This window comes from Phyllopteryx taeniolatus, chromosome 1 (assembly GCF_024500385.1).
Source record: "Phyllopteryx taeniolatus isolate TA_2022b chromosome 1, UOR_Ptae_1.2, whole genome shotgun sequence".
In the NCBI taxonomy this organism is placed as follows: Eukaryota; Metazoa; Chordata; class Actinopteri; order Syngnathiformes; family Syngnathidae; genus Phyllopteryx; species Phyllopteryx taeniolatus.
Genome location: NC_084502.1, coordinates 12,087,553 through 12,108,555, shown reverse-complemented (window position 1 = coordinate 12,108,555; position 21,003 = coordinate 12,087,553). Strand labels below are relative to the sequence as shown.

The 21,003-nt window shown below is 45.8% G+C and overlaps 1 protein-coding gene across 3 annotated transcripts in view; it reads left to right on the top strand.

The window, feature by feature from the left end:
- LOC133477406 (adenylate cyclase type 6-like) overlaps positions 1–20,592 on the top strand; it is a 52,420-nt gene extending 31,828 nt beyond the window's left edge. Inside the window, exons 4-23 of one of the 3 annotated variants that reach the window (XM_061772125.1) lie at positions 1,651–1,800; positions 2,056–2,177; positions 5,931–6,042; positions 6,686–6,813; positions 6,944–7,102; positions 7,177–7,318; positions 7,390–7,518; positions 8,233–8,261; positions 8,388–8,535; positions 8,618–8,715; positions 8,828–8,915; positions 9,659–9,775; positions 10,135–10,287; positions 11,355–11,530; positions 12,248–12,277; positions 12,350–12,482; positions 13,576–13,839; positions 16,221–16,425; positions 16,534–16,658; positions 18,010–20,592. In XM_061772125.1, coding sequence (XP_061628109.1) covers positions 1,651–1,800; positions 2,056–2,177; positions 5,931–6,042; positions 6,686–6,813; positions 6,944–7,102; positions 7,177–7,318; positions 7,390–7,518; positions 8,233–8,261; positions 8,388–8,535; positions 8,618–8,715; positions 8,828–8,915; positions 9,659–9,775; positions 10,135–10,287; positions 11,355–11,530; positions 12,248–12,277; positions 12,350–12,482; positions 13,576–13,839; positions 16,221–16,425; positions 16,534–16,658; positions 18,010–18,138 — 2,637 coding nt within the window. In that variant the 3' untranslated portion in view covers positions 18,139–20,592. Of the gene's footprint in view, positions 1–1,650; positions 1,801–2,055; positions 2,178–5,930; positions 6,043–6,685; positions 6,814–6,943; positions 7,103–7,176; positions 7,319–7,389; positions 7,519–8,232; positions 8,262–8,387; positions 8,536–8,617; positions 8,716–8,827; positions 8,916–9,658; positions 9,776–10,134; positions 10,288–11,294; positions 11,531–12,247; positions 12,278–12,349; positions 12,483–13,575; positions 13,840–16,220; positions 16,426–16,533; positions 16,659–18,009 lie in introns of those variants that run through there. The other 2 variants (XM_061772118.1, XR_009788352.1) reach the window with 2 other exon arrangements.
- Positions 20,593–21,003: the final 411 nt, after the last annotated feature.

The following is a 21,003-nucleotide window of genomic DNA, read 5'->3' as shown; positions in this document are numbered from 1 at the left end:
CCGCAAAGTCGATCATCGAACTGTGACCTAGGGTGTCCTGGTCCCAAGTGCACGTGTGGACACCCTTATGCTTGAACATGGTGTTCGTTATGGACAATCCGTGATGAGCACAGAAGTCCAATAACAGAACACCGCTCGGGTTCTGATCAGGTCTCACTGTCATTGCCCATGTGGGCAATGAAGTCCCCCAGCAGAACGATGGCGTCCCCAGCGGGAGCGCTCTTCAGCACCCCCTCCAAGGACTCCAAAAAGGGTGGGTACTCTGAACTGGTGTTTGGTGCATAGGCACAAACAACAGTCAGGACCCTTCCCCCCACCCAAAGGTGGAGGGAGGCTACCCTCTCGTCCACCGGGGTGAACCCCAACATACAGGCAATAAGTATACTCACAACTGTTCTACGTCTCTCACCGTGGGCAACTCCAGAGTGGAATAGAGTCCAACCCCTCTCAAGAGGACTGGTACCAGAGCCCAAGCTGTGCGTGGAGGCGAGTCCGACTATATCTAGTCGGAACTTGTCGACCTCACACACCAGCCCGGGCTCCTTCCCTGCCAGAGAGGTGACATTCCACGTCTCTAGAGCCAGGTTCTGTAGCCGGGGATCGGATCGCCAAGGTCCCCGCCTTCGGTCAGCGCCCGGCTCGCACTGCACCTGATCCCTATGGCCCCTCCCACAGGTGGTGAGCCCATAAGAAAGGGAAAACGTTTTCCAGTGTTTTTATGCATTATAGTGGTTTTTAGAGCCGTACTTTGTCTGGTCCCTCACCTAGGACCTGTTTGCCATGGGTGACCCTGCCAGGGGCATAAAGCTCCAGACAACTTAGCTCCTGGGATCATTGGGACACACAAACCCCTCCACCACGATAAAGTGACAGCTCAAGGAGGTGGCAAGCATATTGGTATTTTTTTATTGCTATTGTGACTAAGTTAAAAATGACTTGGGCAGTTATGGTATTAGGCTTACAATATTTCCATCCGCCTTCCACATTTCTTGATGGATTCAAATAATTCCAATTTCAAACGTCTGATCGTTCGAGACGTCTTGAACTATTTTCCACATTGCAAAGATTCCCACTTCCGCACGTATCAAAATATAATTCCCAGATTAGGAAATATTTTGCATATTTACCTTCACCTTCCTCATTTCTTGAGCAGTTCAAAGTTCGAACCATTTGAACTTCAAAATATTTGGGACATTTTGGGAACGATTACATTTCCTCATTTTCATCGCCGAATTCTTGAATTAAGTGATTGATTGACATGAGTGACGTTGACCTCCTCCTTCCCCATTTCTCAAGTGATCCAGATAATTCCAATTTAAAAGGTCCTCTTGCTCAAGAACGATTTCCCACACTTCAGTAATGCCCATATTAAACATATAAACCTATAAAACCAACAAGATTTCTCCACTTATCTGGATAAAATTCCTAAATTAGGAGATTTTCCTCCTCCGTTCACATTTCTCGACCAATTCGAACCCTTTAGCCTTCGCCTGACATTGTGCATTTCAACCTTTTCATTAATTCCACCGCATTCCAGTTTGGCTTCAGCTTTTCACCATTCACATGCAATTTCTACACAAATGACATTCTCTACTTCTCATTATCCTCATTATGATTTATTGATCTGAGCGACTAATGGCATGTTTGCAGATAAGTGCCAACATTGTCATCTTCCTGTGCACCAACATGATCGGGATCTGCACCCACTACCCCGCCGAGGTCTCCCAGAGGCAAGCCTTCCAGGAGACCCGAGGATACATCCAGGCCCGAATTCACCTGCAGAGAGAAAACCAGCAACAGGTGCACGCACACGCACACGCGCAGAGACGCATGCAAAAGAGCAACAGGTGGCGCCTCATTTGTTTGCCTCAGCGTTGGAAGGTCAACACTATGCTTGCGGTGCGTGCAACGCGCATCCCCGGCTTTCGGCGAGCACCTTCCCACGCGCACGCCAACGAGGCCGCGTGACTCGTCGCGCAGCCTCGACGGAGGAAACGTGAACGCCGACGGACCTGCTCGCTCTCGCTCTTATTTAATTTCTCCGATGTCTCTCAGGAGCGCCTCCTACTGTCAGTGCTTCCCAGGCATGTTGCCATGGAGATGAAGGCTGACATCAATGCCAAGAAGGAAGATATGATGTTCCACAGGATTTACATCCAAAAACATGACAACGTTAGGTAAAGCCACCATACGCGTGCTGAAACAACAGTGCCTCGCATGTTGCAGTGGAACCTCGGGTTGCCGACGACTCTGTTTCCGAACAATTGGGGTTACGTACAAAATGTTCATAGTTACGTATTATTTTGGGTTTGCGAACCGTCTCGCTGTGGACGAACAGAAGGATCCGTGTCGTGCTTCTACTCTCGCTGCGAGACGATCGTCAAAACCCGTCGAAAATCCTTATCGAGGTGGACGTTCCGCCTCCGCATCCTCCATCATCCAATTGCAAATCTAAATGCGTTTGTGATTGACGTGTTACAAAAACATCCATTTTCTGTAGCGCTTCTCCTCACGCAGGTCACGGGTGTGCAGGAGCCTATCCCAGCTATATTCGGGCGTGAGGCGGGGTACGCCTTCAACTGGTCGCCAGCCAATCGCAGGCTAATCATTTATCTTCCGCCCAAAAATATTTACAGTGTGTATGCTATTTATTGAATTGTAGCGTCTCTTTAATTAAAAGAAAGAACGGTTAATGTTGCGTAATCCCTTCAAAATAGTTCTCGACGGAGTTCCGCTTATACGCACATTCGGTCAATGGGATAGGACCAGCAGCCGCCGCATTAGGAATGAAGACTGAAGGAGGTGCGCAGAGGCGGGTCGAGTAGCCAAATATGGTTCTCTAGTAAGAGTACTGTTACTTTAGAAAAAAATGACTCAAGTAAAAGTCCAAAATAGTTACTTGAGTAAGAGGAAGAAAGTATTCAATGTAAAGAGTCATTTGTGAGTAACTTTTTTAACTGATTTTTATTTTTATTTTTAGATCAGAGCATGAACATCAAATAAAAATATATATATAATATATGGAAGTCGACACACACCTGCCACCATTTGAATTTTTAAATGCCAAAAAAAACGACACATGCATTGGGCCGTGCAGAAACATGATTTGCTTTATTCGCTTCAATAACTTCATGAAGAAGCTGTTTGCTGACCAGACTTAGTGATTTTGTGTTTGTGTTTGTGTGTGTGCACGTGTGTGTGTGTGCGTGGGCTAATTTTGCCAATTTTGCCACATCCACTGCGAAAACAACAGCAAAAACTCAAGTTAGAAGTGGGCTGAAATTTCCAAGTTTGGCCAGTCACAGTTTCAGAGCTGCATGACAAAGTTGTTTTTTGGTCTGTAAACACACACGTGAGGCTGTTTTGTTTATTTATTTTTTCTCGCGAAGGCTATGTGCGTCGTCATGTGACTGCCTGGTGTCGGGGGTACTATGCGGAAGTCCAAGATGGAGTCTAAAAAAAGACGCGCTCACGCATGAATGGATAAATAAAAGTAGCGAACGGCATGTCGATCATTGTAACCGAGTAAAAGTATCGATCCTTCTTCACATAAATACTCAAGTCAAAGTAAAAAGCACAGTGCATTTAAAGTGCCGTTTATGAAAAATGTTACTTGAGTAAATGTAACGCGTTACTTATTACCCACCTCTGGAGGTGCACTATCATCACGCACGTTTTCTAAAAAAGTCAACAAACAGCTAAAGAAGTCCGAATGGCACCCAAGATCCTGTAAAAGGGAAACTCCTAAAGCTAGTGTTCGGAAGCACTTCTCATAGATGAGCAGAAAGATCTGCACCCTGTGCAACCGTCATTGACTGCGCGCCACGCAACACACCTAAGCTACGCACTTTGTTTTATTTTTTGCTCTCTATTAAACTGACAAAAATGAGAAAGAGCTCACTGGTGATAGCGTGAGCGAGGCAATGCAAAAAATGATCCGAAGAAACGTGCAGCAAATTGACCAACAGAGCAGTTCATCTTTTAAATGATGTGACATCCCACTTTCTGATTTTTTTTCTGAACAGAAAAAGAAAAGTTTCCCCGGATCGGTTTGTTGTGCCAAATCAACCAATGAAATAAAACAGAAACAAACATAAGAAACAAAAACACCTGAAGGAGAATTTCCTCGTGTTATTATGGAAGACATTATGGCTCTTCAATGACGAACAGTCATCCTCCTCCCTTTTCCCTCTTTAGTTCAAGTTTTTTTTTTTTTATATTCCATGAAAATAGTCACTTGTTTCTATATTGCACTATTTATTTTTAGTCGCACATTGATTAAAAAAAAAAAAAAAGGTCAGTATAATTTCATTTGGGAGCTGGAATGGATTAATTGCATTTCCATTCATTTCAATGGGAAACATGATCTGGGGTCAAGAACGTTTCGGGTCGCAAACGCGGTCACGGAACCGATTAAGTTCGTAACCCGAGGTTCCACCGTACCTCCGAAATGTCCTATGTTGCGTATTACTAATGACTTTCATTGTACAGTATTAATTCCTAATATATCGACAAACGAGGGACTGGTTGCCAGTCAGTGTCAGTTCACATGTAGACAAAGACATTCTTACCGATGGACATAATATTCATAAAGCTAACATGCTAACGTATCTTTGGAATGTAAGAGGAAAAACCATACAAGCACAAAAGAAAATGCAAATTACCAGTGTTGGGAAAGTTCATTTTTATGCAAACTAGCTCAGTTCAGTTCAGTTCACTGCTCCAAAAATGAACTCGTTCTGTTCCGAATTCAAAATTTGGAACTAAGTCAACTGTTTCAAAAATGAACTAGTTCATTTCATAGTTCATAATTCAAAATTTTGAATTAAATTCATCCATCGTTCCAAAAATGAACTAGTTCGTAGTCGTTTTTCAATACGTTGCTGACAGGCTGCTGGCATTTCATTTCCCCATTGTTGTCCACACACTAGTAACCAGCTGCTGCATTCACCCTACAATCTAAAAAATGTGAGGAAAAATGCATTGCTTGAATGTTTTGGGGTTTTTTGTAAAAAAGGAGGAATTAAAAAACAAAAACAGGACTTTAGTCCTTAATGAGCAAACAAAAACATGCAACACAGTATGACAGGAACGATGGTGAAAGGACCTTGATAACTTTGCATTCCTCCCAGCGCTGGCTGACTATATTGGCGAAATATTTAGATCTATTCTTATATTACAAAACAAAATAAAAACTGATCGTACGTAATTTTGACTAAAGCATTCTGATACAAATAATAATTGTCCCAGTAATCCATATTTACAATGATGCACTGCATTACAAAACAACCAACGAACACGTTAACATGTTCTTTTATGTATTCAAAAGTGTAACTAAGAGTTGAAACTTTTCAAAATATCAAACCCCCCCCCAAAAAAAAAATGTCATATTTCAGACTACAGCAGAACGGCACATGACCAAAGAGAGAGCCAATCACAAGCGTCGGCTTTAGAAGGAGGAAAGAAATACGAGCTTTTGCGGCTAGTTTTCAAACGAAACCAAAATTGTCGTCATGGAAATGTTAAAAAAGCAACTGTAATTTAATGGCACATTTTCTCCCAGTAGTGTAATGGATTACTGAGCAAACAAAACCAAATGAGCCGTTTAAAGTATGCTCGTGGACTGCGCTGTGCCACCCGCTCCACCGCAAAGGTGCCAACTTCGTTGAGTCAAGCGGAAGCGGAACACCTCGCGCCCGCTTCGGATTTGTTCAGCCGCGACCTCTGCATTAGCACTCCAAATAAATCTTCGGAATATAATAATGATGCCGTCTTTTACATGTCTTGCAAAGGAAGTTCTCCAGCAATCCCAACTCAAACGACTGTCTAAAAAAGCGCCAGTCCCTCCTTTGTCTCCGTGTGCCCGATGTTGGCTGGCGAGCAGTCGCTTCCTACGCTAGCTAATTGTTGGCGGTGGTGTTCCCGCGCAGCATCCTGTTCGCCGACATCGAGGGCTTCACCAGCCTGGCGTCTCAGTGCACGGCGCAGGAACTCGTCATGACGCTCAACGAGCTGTTCGCCCGCTTCGATAAATTGGCATCGGTGAGCGCCCGCCCGCCGGCACAGAGCTCCAGTCACCCTGCAAGGAAGTGAAGGGGCATCACGCAACTCATCTGTTTGACCACACTCGGGTTGATGATTCATCCCAGTTTTTGGACTGGATTAGATTAGGAATCATTTTAGATTTGATTCAATTTGATTAGATGTGGGACTCTATTAGATTAGATTCAATTATATTTGAGATTAGATTATATTCAATGATATTAGATTTGGGGTTACATTACATTTAGTACTAGATTCGATTTGGGATTTGATTCAATTGAATTCGATTTGGGATTGGCTTTGGGATTACATTAGATTTGATTCAATTCGATTATATTCGGGATTCTGTTAGATTAGATTTGGGATTCGATTCGATTTTGGTTGACCTCTATTCCATAAAATTGGAGATTCTATTAGATTAGATTCAATAATATTGGATTCGTTTAGATTGGGGATTAGATTTGGGAATGCATTACATTTTGGTTTCTATTAGATTAGATTTGGGATCGTATTAGATTAGATTCAGTTTGATTCGATTAGGGATGATGTGGAATTGGATCAAACGGCCACTATTACCCGTGTGACGGGTAGGAGGCCACCCAGCTCGGTGAATTGCAATTTCTTGAATGTCGTGGCCACGCAGGAGAACCACTGCCTCCGCATCAAGATCCTGGGGGATTGCTACTACTGTGTGTCGGGGCTGCCCGAACCTCGGGCCGACCACGCCCACTGCTGTGTGGAGATGGGCGTGGACATGATCGAAGCCATCTCGTAAGTCGCCATTGACCGCGCGTCGACTCTTGTACGATGTCACCGGTTCACTCCAGTTCCATTGCAATTGGGTTGACTTCAAGTCCAATGCGATACGATTCACTTCCTTTATGCGTGTGTGCGCGTTCAGACTGGTGAGAGAGGTGACCGGCGTCAACGTGAACATGCGCGTGGGCATCCACAGCGGGCGCGTGCACTGCGGCGTGCTGGGCCTGCGCAAGTGGCAATTCGACGTTTGGTCCAACGACGTGACGCTGGCCAACCAAATGGAGGCCGGTGGGAAGGCCGGGTCAGCGCCGCTCCGACCTCACCTGCCGTCCGGAGTCGGGCGGCGTCCTGACTGCGATCGCGTGTGTCTTTTAGGCGCATCCACATCACCGAAGCCACTCTTCGCTACCTCAACGAGGACTACGAAGTGGAGCCCGGCTTCGGAGGGGAGAGGAACGCGTACTTGAAGGACAACGACATTGAAACTTTTCTGGTGTTGGGCTGCAGCCAGAAGAGGGTCGGTTGCATCTCCGAAGCCGTCCGTCTCTAAGCGTCGAGTGCCACGCTCTTTTGGACCTTTGTTTTCAGAAAGAGGAGAAAGCCGCGATGGCCAAGATGCAGCGAGCGCGGGCAAATTCCGCCGAGGGATTGATGCCACGCTGGGTGCCTGACAGATCTTTCTCCAGAACCAAGGAGTCCAAAGTCTTCAGGCAGATGGTGAGAATAAGCGAAAAAGACTTGGACGCCATCATAAACTCACCTGCCCTGTACGCATTTATCTCCTTGCAACTGACGGAGAGTGGCTGGCAAAAGTATTCCTAACCCTTGAAGTTTTCATCCAGTAAATATCACGCATACATAAATACATACATATATGCATACTTGTTGTACATTTGCTTGTTGTAACCCTCAAAATAATCTTCCATTTTCTACCTTCAAAATTCAGTCTGATAATTGGATAATTCAATTGGAGTTCATAAATAAGCAGTCAGATCAACTACTTTGCTTTTATCAAACATTCATCCATTTGATTCCCTGCAGACGTAAATGGCGCCGATCGGGTGGAACGGCCCCCATGAAAATGTCCCATTTTTGTGTGTGTGCCACATTAGGCTGGAGAAAATTGCCAATGGGTGAGTTTCCCACGAAATAACAGCCAAATCCGCTAATACGTAGGTGGCATGGCGGGGACTTTCTTTCTCGTTCCCTCGTCGGCCCCTCCGAGCACTAATTGAAACCTCGGCGCCTCTCGGGGATACCACGTACACTGCCCAAAATGATTTTGGAGATGGGTTAAAAAATGTATATGGCTAAAGGTTCTATAGGCTATAGGTTGCGTTTTCCAGCGTAGCGGTGGCCGTGCTAGGCTGAGCGTCTGTCTTCCTTTTAGCCGCACAGCTTTGAACTCGCCGTTTTTGTCTCTCTTCTCAGGGCATCGACGAAGCATCCACGAAGGACAAGTGAGTGTTGTTCAAAGTTTTTTCGTCGTCGTTTTTTTTTTGTTACTCTTTGCAACACACAATCCGGCCCCGTTTTGGGAATGTCGGGCTATCCCACACACGCGCGTTGTCGCGTGTACCCGGTAGCCGCTGCGCTCAGGAGGCGCCGAACCCCGAAGACGAGGTGGACGAGTTCCTGGGCCGAGCCATCGACGCTCGCAGCATCGACCAGCTGCGCAAAGACCACGTCAAGAACTTCCTGCTCACCTTTCAAACCGCCGAGCTGGAGAACAAGGTGTGCGCGGCCCGCCGAGATCCGACGTGTCGTCCCCACTCAACCGCATCGTTGTCGTTGTGCATGTGCGTTCGTACGTCAGTACTCCAAGAAGGTGGACGACGGCTTCGGCGGTTACGTGGCCTGCGCCCTGCTGGTTTTCTGCTGCATCTGCATCATTCAGAGCATCGTCTTGAACAAGTAAGCTGCTCTCGCCTTCCGCTTGGACTCTTTGAGCCGTTGAGCACAACTCGAGGACACTTCGACATCCACCCAATGATCAGCGTGTTTTTGTTTTGTTTTTCTTACGCAGAACTCCGCTGATGCTGGGTCTGTACCTTAGCATCTTCTTCATCCTGAGCAACATGGTCTTCATCTCTTCCATTTACTCGTGCCTCAAAGTAAGCAGACACGGCTGTGATTTGTGCAGATTAGCACTGGCTTTTTTTTTTCCATTACCCTGCTGCATGTTCTAGCAATAATAATTATTACGGCTTGCGTTGAATATTTAACACGGCTCCCACATGATGAATAATGATCTCGCTGCAAATATAGGTAACTCCAGTTTAGGGGTTTGCAGCACCAAATAAAGCTTCAAAGCATATTCCTATATTTCTAAAAAAAAAAAAAAAAAAAGAAAAATGGCGCTAATGTGTTTGTGTGTGGTAAACTGATGACTTCATTTTGGATTTTGTTGTTGATCTTCACTTATTCGTCTATTCATTGAACAAAATCTACTTGAAACTCAAGACATCGTTTACGGTGTCAAATTGGATGAAATGAGATGTCGAAGCCTCCAATTACTTTTGTATGTTTAACGACTAAATAGATCACGTACACGCGGTCTTCGTCGTTTGACGTCGACTTTGTCGGCTTTCGGATTGGTGAAAGTTCACTTTGCTTGTTGCTGTTTTCGACGGTCGTAAGGTGCGAAGGGCTCGAATCATTTTGCCGATGATCATCGCGATACGAAACGGCCGTCTCGCTATTACCGCGGCAGCGTCTTCAATATTTGCACGCTTCCTTTGATTTGCCTTCTTCCCACGATGTCTGGTGTCCTGTATCACGAATAGCATTCCGCTCACGGCGATGCCGTCCCATTGCCCGCCACTAACGTGGCGTCCGCTCTCTGTCCCTCTTCCAGCTGTTCCCGGCCGCCTTCCGGACGCTCACCACGAAGATTGTGCGGTCGCGTGCGAACAGCACACTGGTGGCCGTCTTCGCCGTCCTTCTCCTCTTCATCGCCTCCTTCGCGAACATGGTACGCTTTGGCAGGCTTGTACCGCGAAGCGGGTTAGACGTCGCTCACGCCCGTTAACGGGCAGCACGGCGGGCCGGTGCTTGCTAGGTTGGATTGACACCGTCAGGATTTTGGGGGTTGACCAGCGAGATGAAATAAACCCATCACAAGATGGAGCGATACATCTTCCAGAGAATACTCTGGGAAACACAGCCGCATGAACGCATCACAGCTGACAACATCCCGTCAATAAAATCACAATAACAAGGCGGGGAGACGAGAAGCGCTCATGTGACTTTACTCTCCGCAGTTAAGCTGATATGTCCTGTGAAACGGCACGCTGCCGACCCTTCGCTGATGTGAAATTCCCGCTGTGCTAGTTTACGTGCAGCAGAGCCGACTTGAAGGGCTGCGTGGCCGAGGAGCGGCGCAACGCGACGGCGGTGCTCTGCCTGCTGCGCAACCTCACCGAGATGGCCAAAGACGGCTGGACGTCGTGCTCCGGCCGGGCGGCGCCCTGCCATTTCCCCGAGGTCGGTCTCATTCGGTCGCCGCCGGGTTGCCGAACTCCTCTTCGACGCAGGCCGCGTCCTAGTTTTGGTTTCTTTCCGCTTATGACTGTGAAAACCATCTAAATGAATAATTACCTCATCATATTAAACATTTGATTATTATCTACACTACTGTTCAAACCTTTAAAATGTCCTTTAGTTACACGTTTTTTAAGCACATTGACAATGCCTAAAGTGTATTTCTGATGAATTTAGCATCAAATGGATTGGGAAAAAAATATTTTCTTTAATGACCCTCTTAAGTGAGTTCTGAGATTTGTTTCTATATACAGGTAAAGTTATACATGTTTGAAGGTGATTGCTGAGAACAATTGCAAAGATTAAGTAATGCTCCATTGTGGAGATGCCGTTAAACTGTATTTAACCATTTTTGGGGCGTGGCTAAAATAGGGCCTAGTGACACACGAGACGTCTTTCCCCCATGACATAAGAACTCGCGCTTTGAAAGCACCGCCGACAGGCAACGCCGGTAGGCTGTTCCAGAGGCTGAACGCAGCCTCTCGGAAGGTTTTTGTTCCTGCCGTCGGAATCGCTAAAAAAGACCTCAGGACCGGCGAGGGTTTATATGCTAAGCGCATATCAGATAGATTTAAGACATTTAAAAGGTAGTAGTAGAACCTTGAAGGGATCCTGAAACACACAGGGAGCCAACGCAGCCATCTTAAAACCAGCCTTGGTCAGCGCAGGAGCAGCCGAGTTCTGCAGCAGTTGGAGGGTGGAGATGTTCTTTTTGGGAAGAGCGCGAGTCTCAAGGACAGGAGAGAAACGCGTGCATCGGCGCCTTCCTGCCAGCCCTAGAGACAAACGGGCCGACTCTGGCTACATTTTTCAGGTGGCGAGAACCTGTCTTAGATACATTCTTGATGTGCGGAATAAAATTAAGCTTAGAGTAAAAAAAAAAAATGACGGCCAGGTTCTTTACACACTGTGGTGATTTAAAATGGTGTCGTTTCCAATTGGAATGAAAGGTGAAACGTCTTCACAGAGTCGAGTCGCCTTCACTCAACGTTTGCGCGTCTCGGCCGCAGTATTTCAGCTACAGCGTCCTGCTGACCCTGCTGGCCTGCTCGGTGTTCCTGCACATCAGCAGCATCGGCAAGTTGGCGCTCATGCTGCTCATCCAGCTGGTCTTCCTGCTGCTGGTGGAGTGGCCTCACGTCATCCTGTTCGACAACGCAGACCTGCTGCGCAAAGCCAGCGCGCTGTAAGTGCACACCATCCGTCGGGCGTGACTCGTTACGTCCGTATTTGTCTTCTCGTTTTATATATCATTTTATTTTTTTAATCCCGATTTGTCATTTTTCAATTGGGCTCGGATCAAAAATCCAAAATAGAAAATTGTGCCACGGGACTGAGTTGGATTTTGAATTTCAATGGGTGGGACTTTGGTGGCCCAGCAGTTGAGTAAGGAGCTCTACTGAAGCTCGGTTAGCTCGTTAGCTGCCACCACGTGCCGAAGGTTGCCAATCAGCAACGCGACACACAACAGAGTTCCGACGTTCACAAATTGAAAAGGATCGATTTCCACTACAGTTGCGGCACTATGAAGACAAATACGAACAAATTAAACACACATGATGTGAAATGCAAAAAAAACGTGCACAACTATCCAAACTTTGAGTGGACATTTTTGATTTTCTTAATACGGCTTAATGCATTTGAGAAGCTTTGATTCCTCGTGACAGACTCATTGCCAAGTAAAATGAAAAGTCATTCATTTCAGAATAAAATACTGCCCAAATAAAACACGGAAATAATTGTTTTATAGGGGTTATTTGTTGTAAGGAGTGTTTAAGGTATGTTTTATATTATTTTAACATAGTGAATGTGTACACTGTACACGAGTCTGTGTGAGAAATTGTAGCCGCGCAAGAACCTTTCTTACAGTGACCATAACGAACCCGATTCTGCTTTTTTCCAGGCTGGCTTCCAATGCAACTGCAGAACAGTGGTAAGTTGCCGTGTCGGGTCGGGATCGCGCGCCTCTCTCCGCTCTGACGATGAACTGATGGTCTGGCCTCAGCCTGGAGAGCGTGACCAAAGTGCCGCTGAAGGTCATGACCCCCGTCATCCTCACCGTCTTTGTACTGGCGCTGTACTTGCACGGCCAGCAGGTGGAGTCCACCGCACGCCTCGACTTCCTCTGGAAGCTGCAGGTAAATGCATGAAGACGCACGTGCCAATCATCAGAGGCGGAAAAAGTACGCCCTCTCGAGATACTTGTGACTTGTTAAAGAAGAAGTACTCATTCAACTCCTTAAGTAAAATAAAAATACACTCTGAAAGAAGTAGAATCACCTTCATTGTCATGGACACAAAATTTGTGAACACACACACTTGTTAGTGGAACACACTGGATAACAAACAAGTCTCATTTCCACGCGCTTTCAAACCAGGGATCGTTCGCGTGTGAGGCGAACGTGGTAACCACTACACTATGGAAACTGCTGAAAACTGGAAACTGAAATGTTCTTAAGTAAAAAAGTAAAAAGGAATTTTAGTCTCGTAGATAGTACCCGTTTTGATAACTTAGCACAATGAAAAAACAAAAAAGCACACACAAAATGCCAAAACTAACAGAATTTTTTTTTTGGGGGGGGGGGGGGGGGGGGGGGGTGAAGGCAAGCTATACCTGGAAGTGTCTAACACAAGAGTGGATTCAAACCAGGAGTGAGACGGGATGCAGTACAGCAAACCGCAGTATACACAGGAACCATCTTGTCTAACACACCAAAATGGCCAACATCCTGTGCATTTTCAGAAATGGCTTCTTGAGACTTTGCGGCTCTGCTCGTAATGAGCCGCTCAACCAAATGTCATGTTTCTAAGTGAAACTGGCCGAGAGGATGGAATTTTAGAAGTTCTTCAGCTGAATTTCCCGAATTTTGTGTTTTATGGTGAATCATCAATCTTCGCCGCCATTCTCCACCAACATGCAATCGCAAAAACTCAAATTCTTTGCGATTAATAGCGTCGTCCATTTGTCAATTTTCAATCAGACAAAATCTGGCAGTAGTCAAAATGCCCTAAATCGGACGCTTCGAACTAGAATGGCCGACTTCCTGTGCGTTTTCAGAAACGGCTTCTCGAGACTTTTTTGTGGGTCTGCTCGTCATTGGCCGGCTGAGCAAATTTCACGACGCTAAGTGCAACCGTCTTTGGGGGCTGAATTTTCAAAACGTTGCCGTAGCAAACTGCAGTCTGCAAAACAGGAAGTAAACCCCCGCACCCCTTTGTCGCCCTCCACAGGCCACCGAGGAGAAGGAGGAGATGGAGGAGCTTCAGGCATACAACCGCCGCTTGCTGCACAACATCCTGCCCAAAGACGTGGCCGCGCACTTCCTGGCTCGCGAACGGCGCAACGACGAGCTGTACTACCAGTCGTGCGAGTGCGTGGCCGTCATGTTTGCGTCCATCTGCAACTTCTCTGAGTTCTACGTGGAGCTGGAGGGCAACAACGAGGGCGTGGAGTGTCTCCGGCTTCTCAACGAGATCATCGCCGATTTCGACGAGGTGAGGAGGTTATGGACAAAAGTACGCTGGCACATTCACTTCGCTGTTTTTTGTTTTATTTTGGTTTTTTTTGCTTTGTGTTACGAGCAAGCTTCAGATTCGCCATCGCTCAATGGAAGTGAAAAAAAAATTGATACAGTATACTGTGTGTGTGTGTGTGTGTGTGTGTGTGTGTGTGTATATATTTCAACCCCAAAAAATCTTGACGAAGTGGGGATAATGAGCATTTTTAGGGTTGGTTCCCCGAAAAACAAAAATCTGCAAATCGGTGTATCCGCAGTATTTGGTGGTCCACTGTACAGCAGTTAAGGTGCTGTAATGCCCTAGCATGTGGGCAAGGAGAGCCGCAACATGCAGGGCCAGGCTCGACTGGAAGAGATGCAGTGTGATTTAAAGCAAGAAGAAGAGGCAGAGAAGGTCCCCAACTTAGCTCCAGTAATAGTTGTCGCTTCCAGCAAAAATAAATACCTGTCAGTATTCTTGTATGCTTTGTTTGTACAATTCCAATGAAGTTGGGATGTTGTGTTAAACATACATAAAAACAGAAGACAGTGATTTGCAAATCATGTTCAACCTATATTCAATTGAATACACTACAAAGACAAGACAAACTTCATTGTTTTTTAGCAAATAATCAGGAACTTCAAATTTTATGGCTGCAACACATTCCAAAAAAGCTGGGACAGGTGGCAAAAAAGACTGAGAAAGTTGAGGAATGCTCATCAAACACATGTTTGGAACATCCCACAGGTGGGAACAGGTGGGTGCCATGATTGGCTAGAAAAGGAGCTTCCCTAAATTGCTCAGTCATTCACAAGCAAAGATGGGGCGAGGTTCACCTCTTTGTCAACAAGTGCGGGAGAAAATACTCAAACAGTTCAAGGACAATGTTCCTCAACGTACAATTGCAAGGAATTTATGGATTTCATCATCTACGGTCCATAATATCATCCGAAGGTTCAGAGAATCTGGAGAAATCACTGCATGTAAGCGGCAAGGCCGAAAACCAACATTGAATGCCGGTGACCTTCGATCCCTCAGGCGGCCCTGCATCAAAAAACGACATCAATGTGTAAAGGATATCACCACATGGGCTCAGGAACACTTCAGAAAACCAATGTGAGTAAATACAATTCGGCGCTACATCCGTAAGTGCAACTTCAAATTCTACTCTGCAACGCAAAAGCCATTTATCCACAACACCCAGAAACGCTGCCGGCTTCTCTGGGCCCGAACTCATCTAAGATGAACCGATGCAAAGTGGAAATGTGTTCTGTGGTCCGACGAGTCCACATTTCAAATTGTTTTGGGATATTGTATACGTCGTGTCCTCCGGGTTAAAGAGGAAAAGAACCATCCGGACTGTTATGGACGCAAAGTTCAAAAGCCAGCACCTGTGATGGTATGGGGCTGTGTTAGTGCCAATGGCATGGGTAACTTACACATCTGTGAAGGCACCATTCATGCTGAAAGGTACATACACGTTTTGGACAAACATAGGCTGCCATCCAAGCGACGTCTTTTTCATTATGAAGCGTAAAATACGACAACGGAGACCCCAGACTGTTGAACAGCTGAAGCTTGTAAATCAAGCAAGAATGGGAAAGAATTCCACCGACAAAGCTTCAACAATTAGTGTCCTCCGTTCCCAAACTTTTATTGAATGTTGTTAAAAGAAAAGGTGACGTAACACAGTGGTAAACATGACCCTGTCCGAGCTTTTTTGGAATGTGTTGCAGCCATAAAATTCCAAGTTAATGACTATTTGCGAAAAACAATAAAGTTTATCAGTTTGAACATGAAATATCTTGTCTTTTGTAGTGTACTCGATTAAATATAGGTTGAACATGATTTGCAAATCATTGTATTCTGTTTTTATTTATTTACACAACGTCCCAACTTCATTGGAATTGGGCTTGTATGTGATGCTGTGTGCTATGTGATTTTTTTTTTGAAGATTTATACTGTAATTACCATAACATCTGTGCTCATTCCCGTGAGCATATCTATGACATTTTGCATTATTTATTAGCATTAAGCTAGCGGTCTTTGGTTATTTTATGGTTTGGTTGAACATTTGGGTGTTTAAATAGTCAATGTTTAATTGTCTTTTGTTTTGTCTGAGTTTTACAGTCAACTTGAAGTGGGAGTGACCAAAAAAAAACAGCTTGAAGCAAGAATGCTCAGCATCTTAATTTGGAGAATTGTGCGAAGAGGCCCTAAGCAATGCTTAACACTGTCTTTTAATGAGTTGAAGAGTGTTTTATGAAGTATATTGGTGTCTCCAAATTGCGCGTGCGTCTGGAACAAAACCCCCTCTAGAAACAATGCGGTCTGTGTCGTCTGCAGTTTGTGCGGTCTCATCTGGTTTCCTTTCCCAGATCATCAGCGAGGAGAGATTCCGTCAACTGGAGAAAATCAAAACCATCGGTTCCACTTACATGGCCGCCTCCGGCCTCAACGTGTCCACCTACGACCGAGAGGGTCGCTCGCACATCCTGGCGCTGGCCGACTACGCCATGAGGCTCAGGGAGCAGATGAAGTACATCAACGAGCACTCCTTCAACAACTTCCAGATGAAGATCGGTCAGATATTCCCGCGTCTTCAAGTCTTTGCTCCAGCTTTTTCCCAGGAGGAGGGACTTTTCCATTCAGTTGTGCTTGTGCGACTGATTATTGACTCGTGCTCCTCAGGGCTGAACATGGGACCGGTTGTGGCCGGGGTGATCGGAGCCAGGAAGCCGCAGTATGATATTTGGGGGAACACGGTCAACGTGGCCAGTCGAATGGACAGCACCGGGGTACCGGACTACATTCAGGTGACACTCACACCGTGAAGTTGACACATGCCGGACGAATCGGGTTTCAAACAGTTTGGTTTCACTTGGTTTATTGCAGCAAATTAACGTAATTTCTCGTGTATAATGCACTTTTTTTTCCCCAAACAATTGTCAAAAGTCAATAGTACGCATTATACATGTGTATAGGGGCAACTGGACTAAACCTTCACATTGTATAAATGTATGCCGCCATCTAGTGTTTATGAAAAAGCTGTACACTTTAATTCCAAAATGCCACCACCACCTAGTGGTTATAAAAAAGGTGAAGCCTCCACTTTCATTCCAATATGACGGGGGTACGTATGACTGCATATATGTACAGCTGTGCTCATAAGTTTACATACTATGGTGGAATTTGTGAAATATTGGCTGTTTTTTTTTTTTATATGACTGATGACTGAACAACAACCATCATTAATTTCTTTATGGTTATGTTTTGTTTCATGATAAAGCTTTTCTGAAATGCTTGACCGTTGAATTTGAATCCCATTAAAATACAATGAAATGTGTTTGGCCTGGCCCATCATGTTTTCGTTCAAGAATTGTACCCATCTTACAAATTCTGCCTGGGTAATCAAACATATGAGCACAACTGTGTGTTTTCTCATTTACTCAATAAAAGTAGGGCTGTGAATTTCAAAATAAGAGCACTTTTCGCTGCATAACACTTCAACAAACATCAAATGCTGCATCCAGCACAGGTTACGGTTACAGTCAAAAGGAACACACAGAAAAGGAAAATACAGTCCAGAAATAGATGTGAGCTCTTCTTCCATTTTGGTTGAAGACAGATGAAGTCACCTGCTGCTTTTTGTTAGTGCTTCGACCTGATTGGTGCGCGTCCAAGTAAGCAATCGCGCGATCACTGCTATAGAATTGCAAGGAAGTGACATCGCGATACATTTCTGTGTCTAATGTGTGTTGAGTGTGACGCTGACATTTTGCTGATATGGTCCTTGAGAGTTTGATCATTTTGTAATACTTTTGATTTGAGTGTTTATGTGGTCGGGGGAAAAAAACGTATTGAATTGCTCACTGGTAACTCAGATGTTTCATGAAAAGCTCTCTTAAATTCTTGTGTCAAAATCCACAAATGGATAAAGACTTCGAGCACATTCACTTTGAGACGGTAGGGCGCAGTTCCATCTCAAGCAAACGATCAAACAACGGCTTCAAAGTCTGCGATCGCGGCACGTGAGTGTAATGCGTTTAGTCAACGTCATTTTAATAAGCCTGCTGCGTACGTCATTTCTATCCTGATATTGTCATAAGTGAAAGCAGTTAGTTCTCCCCAATGATGTCGTCGTCTGTGCCGCGGACGGTTTCCTAGGTGACCACGGACCTGTACCGCGTGCTGGCCAACAACGGCTACCGGCTGGACTGCAGAGGGCTGGTCAAGGTGAAGGGCAAAGGCGAAATGACCACTTACTTCCTCGCCAGCGGCCCCCCCGCCTGTTAACCGCGGGCCCGAGCTCCTCCGCAGGGTGGACAAACGCTGTCTGTGCCTTGTCACACACACACACACACACACACACACACACGTGACTGTTGGTGGAGTTTGAAGTCTTTTTTTGGTTTTGCATTTTTTTTTTGGAAAGCCCAGTTGCCTTAAGAGGGGCGTCTGCTTGTTCCGTATCAGATGAAGTTCAAGTATTTTCTCTACACTCTTTATTTATTTTCTTGTTTTGTGCAGATGGATTTTCAGTGATAAGATAAGCGTACGTTCATATATGAAGAATGAACACGACCAAAGAACAACACTGAGACTCTGTCCCAAGTAGGCTCACTTCATCGGGTTTGTGAGGGACGCACACACACAAACACACACACGCACACACGCGTATCTTCAGGTGGACTAAAGTCCCACAGATAAGGAACGCAAACAATACGATTGCCTCGTGTGTGTGTGTTTGTGTGTGTGTGTGTGTGTGAGTGAGTCAGTGGCGGTTCTAGCCCGTTTTTAGCGGGGTGGCCAGACTTGGTCCAAGGGTATTTTCAGGGGGGCCGGCCTCCAGGGACATGCAGAGCGCACCTGCCCTTTTGGGGCACCCCTTTTGGCTTTTGCGTTTTTTTTGTGGGTTTTTTTTGGGACCTTTCATCAATCAAATGTAATGTAAACATGCTGAAAAAATGTAAGAAGATATTATTTATTAAGCAATGGTGCACAAGAGAAGGGCGGGGCTGTGGCGTGCCCGCGTGAGTTGCTCATCCACGAGTGAGATTCACGTTTAGGAGACATAAAAGTTCCTCAAGTTTCACCAGAATCAGAGGCGCCGTGAAAGAGCAAGGAAACAAGGCACCGCTGATTAATTCCCTCGCTTCCCCTTACTCGTGCACACAAACACAATTTTACAGCCATTAAAATAATTGAATTCATTTTGAAGACGCGGTTACAAGCATTTCCGAGCCGCTCTTGAATGCAGCATAAGTCGTGGCGCGGACACGAAAGAGCACCGCAGCTGATCAAAACTGACACTTTTACATGTTCACGTATACAATGTATGAGAAATTAATAGGACAGTTCAGGGCGTATCCCGCCTCCCGCCCGAAGACAGCCGGGATAGGCTCCGGCAGGCCCGCGACCCGTTTTTTTTTTTTTGAACAATTGTGCAAAAAGATGCAGAGTCCTCTAGCAATTAGAGGAGTTGGAATGACTAATATCGCAATAGTTCGGTGCAATGACCATTGTGCAAAGGGCGCCGAGACTTCAAGCGAGTAGTACGATAGTCTGGGACAATTTCGATTGTGCAAATGTTGCAGAATGTTGTGCAAATGGAGCAGATGCTACTCTGGCATGAGTGGCCAGTATAGGTCAATGACAGATATGCAAATCGTGCAGCGTGGCGAGCCTACGACAGTGAGTGCACGAGTAATATACCGTATACTGTTAGCTTGCTTGCTAGCCATTTGAATCATACAGTCATTGCTTTTTACATCCGTATTTATGGAGCATTGTTATGAATATTATTGATACCATAGCCTCTTAAAAGTTTCGGCGGGCCTCAGGATTCCAAAGCGGGTTCCGAGTCGGCACGATTTAGGAATGACTGGGTTAGTGTTGGATTCAAAACACGTCCGAAATTCGGCAAAACCGACGATCACTTTTCTAAAAGCTGAAGTCTGCGAATGCCTTGTTTTGCTTAAAACGTAAAGGCAATTTGTTTGCTTTCACGGAGGAATAAAGAAATCAGAACATAGTCCCATTTGACTGAAACGCTGAGGATTTGGACTCTCTTAAATTCTATCTAAAAGATGCCTCCATTCATTTTCCCATCTAGCGTACCCCGCAAAAAGGGTGGGGGGGGGGGGGGCACAATCGGGGGCACCGGCCCCCCTGCTCCCCAGAACCGCCACTGCTGTGCGCGTGAGAGTGAGTGTGTGAAACAGCCTGCTGAACTTTTCACTGTGAGTTTTTTTGATCCCCGATCGCGCGTTCTTGTTTGCTTGGTGTCGATTCATCGCCAGACCTTTGGCGATTGCGGGAGAATCATGTCCACTCTGACCGGACGGCGATGTCATTCCAAGCCAAAAGATTTCAAAGCAAACATCCAAGTATATTTTGAGACTTTCTTTGTGTCGATGTGAAGCAGCCGCATTGGACCAATTTTCCAAGCGGAACAAAGACGAACTGACCACTGAAGGACACGCGCCACTTTGGGATTCCCGTTTGCTGCAAATGAAGAAATACAGCATGCAGGACTTCGATTGCACGTGCACCGCAGTGTTTAGGAGCTGACCTTTGGGTGGCGGCGCACAATGTTTCTGCCTTAAAAGGTGACCCCTTCGTCACCGTTTGGTGGACAGGAACGCGGCGAATGGTTGTGTTTGCCTTCATTGTGTGTTCCTTCTGTTGATGCACTTCTACAGCACGACTGTAGTATCTATTTTACAAAATAAAAGAAAATTGTCCGACCGCTTCCATTGCAGGCTGCGTGTGGCTCAGGTTCAGACATTCGAGAAAGCCTTCCTCTTCTCCTTTTCCCAAAGAAAGCCGCCTCCAGCTTCAGGGGGGCTGCGTCATTGCCGGCGGCAAAGTTCTCACATTGCTCCGTGCTGAACGGGAATTACACCTCCCATATTCCAGCTAATCCCTCGCGGGCCGCCGAGATCAGCGTGCACAGTCGGCAAAGTGATGCGCACACCAAAACGGCGGGTGTGTAAGGCCGCTCTTTGGCTTGTTGGATCACAGCCTCACCGCTTCATCACAAACAAGTGCCTTTCAAAACCTATTCGCTGTATTATTCGATTGTTTGGACCGACGCGTGGAATTTAAACCGTGCAAGATGGACGGTAGTACTGTTAGTAGTAGTATCAGAAATTAGAA